The sequence below is a fragment of the Triticum dicoccoides genome, chromosome 2B (assembly GCF_002162155.2).
Source record: "Triticum dicoccoides isolate Atlit2015 ecotype Zavitan chromosome 2B, WEW_v2.0, whole genome shotgun sequence".
Taxonomy (NCBI): Eukaryota; Viridiplantae; Streptophyta; class Magnoliopsida; order Poales; family Poaceae; genus Triticum; species Triticum dicoccoides.
Genome location: NC_041383.1, coordinates 580,516,189 through 580,520,942, shown reverse-complemented (window position 1 = coordinate 580,520,942; position 4,754 = coordinate 580,516,189). Strand labels below are relative to the sequence as shown.

The window sequence follows — 4,754 nt, the reverse complement described above, 5'->3', positions numbered from 1 at the left end:
ATAGAACTTGCGCTCGATGTTCAGTTTGGTTCTAAAACTTGTAAAATACGGAATTGTGGTCACGTAACTTGCCTTAGCGTGCAAATACCGTGCTTCCGCTCGTATGGGGTGTATGGCCTACACATGTGGCCTGTCAGCGCGACGTAGGTCCACCTGTTAGTGGCTGGAAAAGTCTTTTTGCAGATAACTGCTGTGCATTTTATTTATTCACGTACAAAATCGTCAAATAAAAAAAATTGTAGCGAGTGGGATTCGAACCCACAATGGCGCCATACAAATGAAATTAAATTTAAACAAAAAACTGACAAAATCAATTTGAACATGTGACCTCCTGGTTGAATATCGCGTGTGCGTGGGCTAATCACCAGACCATGTTACACTTTGTGATTTAATAGGATAAATAACATTATGTTGTCAGTCCTCGCAAATATATTTTTTGAATATTTTGGATTGCTTACCACGTGTGTCATGTGGTAAAAAATATATTTATGTTGTCAGTTCTTATGTTGTGTCCATCCAAACTAAATTTATGAATTTTTAAAGGTTTTTCTTTCATAATGGTGAAACTTTTCATTGTGAGGTAGTTTAAGGTTACTTACTATATTTAGGTTGAATTGCACTTATCCCTAGATAATAAGTGGGTGACTAAGACTACAAATTTGTGCACAGAAACTAACTTCTAAAAATAAGTTCCCCACAAAAGAAATTTTATATATAGTTGGCTGGACTTGGGGCTCTTAATCTTGAAACTATACAACACATAGCACTTTTATCTATATTTATCTCTACGAAAATAAAACCAAGTCTATCTTTAGCTAAGTGACGATACGTATACTAAGCCTGCAATTACTAAAAGGATATATAAACAATGTAAATGCAAAGGCAACATAAAGTAAACACAAGATACATCAGAATATAATTTGTTAAATTTTTTAATTAAAGAATATAAGTTTTTTTACATAAAAATAATAATATTGAATAACAAAAGGTTTGGGTCCCTTTATATTCAAGCGTCATCATGCTTGGTTGGTTAGCAGGGGATCGTTGTGAAAGTTAAACGTGAACCACCATTTGCCTGGTGGTTGCCCATGCTAGGCGGCTAGCAGGGGATCGTTGTATCAGTCCACACCAGCAGCATCTTTATTTTTTATTTTAATTGACCGATTTTGTACGTAAATAAATGAAATGCATAGGAGTTACGTGTAGAAAAATGTTTCCATCCATTCACAGGTGGGCCTATGCCTCGCTGGCAGGCCACATGTGCAGGCCATACGTTCGGATACATGAGGAAGCACCGTATTTGAACGCGGGGACAAGTTATGTGACCACAATTCCGTATTTTACAAGTTTTAGAACCAAACTGAACATCGAGCGCAAGTTATATGACTCCAAGTGATATTGACTCATTAAAGAACACCAAAGGGAGTAGAATACAAATACGCGCCACATGGGTGAGCAACCTTACAATCTTCATATATATTTCATGCCTATTTATGGCTAGAACTGAAAAATAGTGCAATGTTCAGAAGCACAAAGAAACTTCATGTGTATGTACCCTGTGTTATGGGCTGTGATCATTAGTGAATTAATAATAATGAAAAGGATTTATAGGTATACAGTGGTACTCACAGGTATGCGGTGGTATGATAGTAAGTAGAATACTGAAACAACAAAAACTAGATGGGAGATTGGGAATTCAGAGAAGCCCTCGTCCCCATTCAGAGAATTCAAAGAACTTATTACTGACCGGTGACCACCTAAGCATGAATTTTATTTTCTGAATCGTCGTACACACACCATAAGAAATTCCAATAGTTGGTTCTTGGACTATCGTCACGAGGACCGGTTAATCCCAAAAAATGGAGCCAGTAGATTTATCATGAAAATTTAACACACACTCTGCCCTTTGAACTTGCGTACATCATAAAAGTTCTACTGGCTACCCAACACTACCAAGTCATGCAATTGCAATCTTTGGCAATACATTGGCAGCTCTAGAAGAACATTGTAAACATCAAGTTTTGGAATATACAATGAAAAAACAGTATTATCATAAGAGCCTTCAGAAATCTGAAGCACATTACTCTTCACTTTCTTGATCCTCTATTTAGCAGATAGGCAGTGGCTCGCCGTTCCACTCCTTGAGGCACTCAAGCAGCGCATCGATGTGCTTGCCCTGGTTCATGGCAATGAACACCTTGTCCACCTCTTCGCCAGGGGACCGCGTCTTCTCTCCAGTCAAGTACTCTGTTCCAAGCTCCTTGCGCACGAATCGGTAGAGCGGGTATGACCGGCATTCGGCAATACGGTTTTGTTGTGCGGCAGTGCCATTCTCCACAGCGGTCCTGGCAGCCTCAACCTCCTTTGGCAGCACTGCCCGAAGCTCCTGCTCGAACATGGCAAGTTTGGCAAACACTGACGTCTCCATGTCGTGCTCAGCCTCACCATTTGCCAAGGCATGGTCGACAAGAACTGCACGCATCTTCTGCATGAGTGGGTAATTTGCGCTACAAGGATCGTCTGCGTACACAAACACCGTCTCACGGTCGATTGTGAGCAGAAGGTCCTTCTCGCAGAAGCGTGCGTTGTGGAGATGGCCATTGTTATCGGTGCTCAGTATCTTCCTAGCCACAGTCTTCACACAGCTCTTGACAGCATTCTTGACATTCTCCTCGAGGTGGCGGAGGTCGATAGCCTGGCACAGCGCGACCAAGAATGTTGAGGACATGAGCTTGAGTATGTCAATGGCCTCGGCGGTCTTCCTCGAGGAGATGAGACCAAGAGAGTTGACATCTTGGTTGTGCTGCTCCGCACTCTGGACATGGTTGGTCACAGGGTTGCCCAAGAACTGAAGCTCGGAGCAGTAGGAGGCCATGGCAATCTCGGCACCCTTGAAGCCATAGTCCAAGCTTGGGTTGCGCCCACCGGAGAGGTTGGAAGGAAGACCGTTGTTGTAGAAGTCGTTCACCAGCTCTGAGAATTGGGCAAACATGAGCTTGCCAATGGCAGCAATGGCAAGCCTGGTGTTGTCCATGGACACACCGATGGGTGTGCCCTGAAAGTTACCACCGTGGATAGCTTTGCCACGGGAGACGTCGATGAGTGGATTATCATTGACGGAGTTGATTTCCCGCTCGATCGACTTGGTGGCAGCACGGATAACCTCAATCTGAGGGCCAAGCCACTGCGGCGATGTACGGAGTGCATACCTATCTTGCTTTGGCTTCATCAATGGGTCAAGCTCACCGAGCTTCTTTGCGAGCATCATGTAGGAGCTGCCTTCAAGGATATGCTCCATGATGGCGGCAGCCTCGATCTGCCCGGGGTGGTGCTTCAATTTGTGGGTCAAGTGATCGGTGTACTCTGGTTTGCCGTTCATCACCTCGCAGAAGACGGCTGACAGGACCTCGGCAAAGAGGCTAAGGATGTTAGCCTCGAAAAGCACCATGGATGCAAGCCCTGAGCCCACTGCCGTGCCATTCACCATGGCTAGGCCTTCCTTTGGCTGCAGCTCGAAGAAGCCATGCTGGATGCCGGCGATCTTAAATGCCTCAGCGGCATTAACCTTCGTGCCATCTGGAGCGGTCGCCATAGAGTTTGGGCGGCCGGTGACGAGGCCCGCGATGTACGAAAGCGGGACGAGGTCACCGGATGCGGTGATCGTGCCCCGGAGCGGCAGGCATGGTGTCACGTTGGCGTTGAGAAGCGTGGCGACTGTCTCCAGGATCTCGAAGCGGATGCCTGAATATCCCTGCAGCAAGGTATTTACTCGGACAAGCATTGCCGCCCTCGTCGCCGCGGCAGGCAGAACGTGGCCGTCGGTGCCGGTGCCGAAGGCTCCCGCGTTAAGGAATCTGAACACACAAGCAATCGCGAAAATATAAGGCTTCCATAACTCACAGACAGAGATGATGAACATGTGAAGTTCGTACCGGATGCTTAACAAGAAGTGCTTAACAAGAAGTAAAACTGGTTCTGCGATTTAATTCGTACCGGATGAGCTCTCTCTGCAGAGCGCCGCCCTCCTTGGTCCTCCGGTGAGAGGTGGCGCCGAAGCCGGTGGTGACACCGTAGCTGTCGGTGCCGTTCATCATGCTGTTCATGACCCAGTCGCTGCTCTCCTTGACGCGGCCGCGAGCGGACTCGTCGAGCTCGACCCTAGTGTCGCTGCCGGCAGCCACCGCGGCGACCATGGCGATGGTCAGGCTGGCGCCCTCCATGGTCACCACCGGCTTACGGTACTCTTCTACCATCCGCTTCACCGCATCCAAATGGCTACCCGAGAGCTCGTCCGCCGCCTTCCCCCAGTTCAGTGGGTCGGCCCGCGCCGGCTGCGCCACGCACAAGCCATCGCCGTTGGCGGCGACGTGTGCATTCTCGCACTCCATCCAAAGATGCAGAGAAGTACTAAAGCAAGTGTATCTGGATTCTGAAAGTAAGCTAGCTAGACGCCGGCGCTAGGCAGGTGTATGTGTATCTGGATTGATTTGTGTGCTGAAGATGAGCTGTAGCTGCAGATGTAGCCGAGGCTGTTCTTGTCTTGGAGGGGAAAGGAGGGAGGCGAGGGATTAAATAGGCAGCGCAGGCGCAGCTGAGGAGGTAGGTCTGAGAGGTTTGGTGTAGAACTGGACGGCGGGGTTGACCACTGGATTGGTGGGTGCGGAGCCCCTGTCGCCACGGGAACGCACGGACCGGGGGTGCGGTGGTGGCTTCGTGGCAGCCGGACTCAGTCGACGTGCGCAAAGCAGGAGCTG

At 48.0% G+C, this 4,754-nt stretch overlaps 1 protein-coding gene across 1 annotated transcript; it reads right to left on the bottom strand.

Annotated features, from left to right (window-relative positions):
* Positions 1–1,846: 1,846 nt before the first annotated feature.
* On the bottom strand, positions 1,847–4,528 carry LOC119364990 (phenylalanine ammonia-lyase-like). Its single transcript, XM_037630566.1, has 2 exons — positions 3,994–4,528; positions 1,847–3,854 (listed from the first exon to the last, which is right to left on the bottom strand). The coding sequence occupies exons 1-2, from the start codon at positions 4,386–4,388 to the stop codon at positions 2,108–2,110; spliced, it is 2,142 nt and encodes a 713-aa protein (XP_037486463.1). The 5' UTR covers positions 4,389–4,528; the 3' UTR covers positions 1,847–2,107.
* Between the last annotated feature and the right edge of the window lie 226 nt (positions 4,529–4,754).

Excerpts from the sequence above, each read along its gene's own strand:
- LOC119364990 (XM_037630566.1), bottom strand. The coding sequence starts at position 4,388 with ATGGAGTGCGAGAATGCACACGTCGCCGCCAACGGCGATGGCTTGTGC. Across the intron at positions 3,855-3,993 it reads CTGCAGAGAGAGCTCATCCG|ATTCCTTAACGCGGGAGCCT; the intron begins GTACGAATTAAA and ends TTGTGTGTTCAG.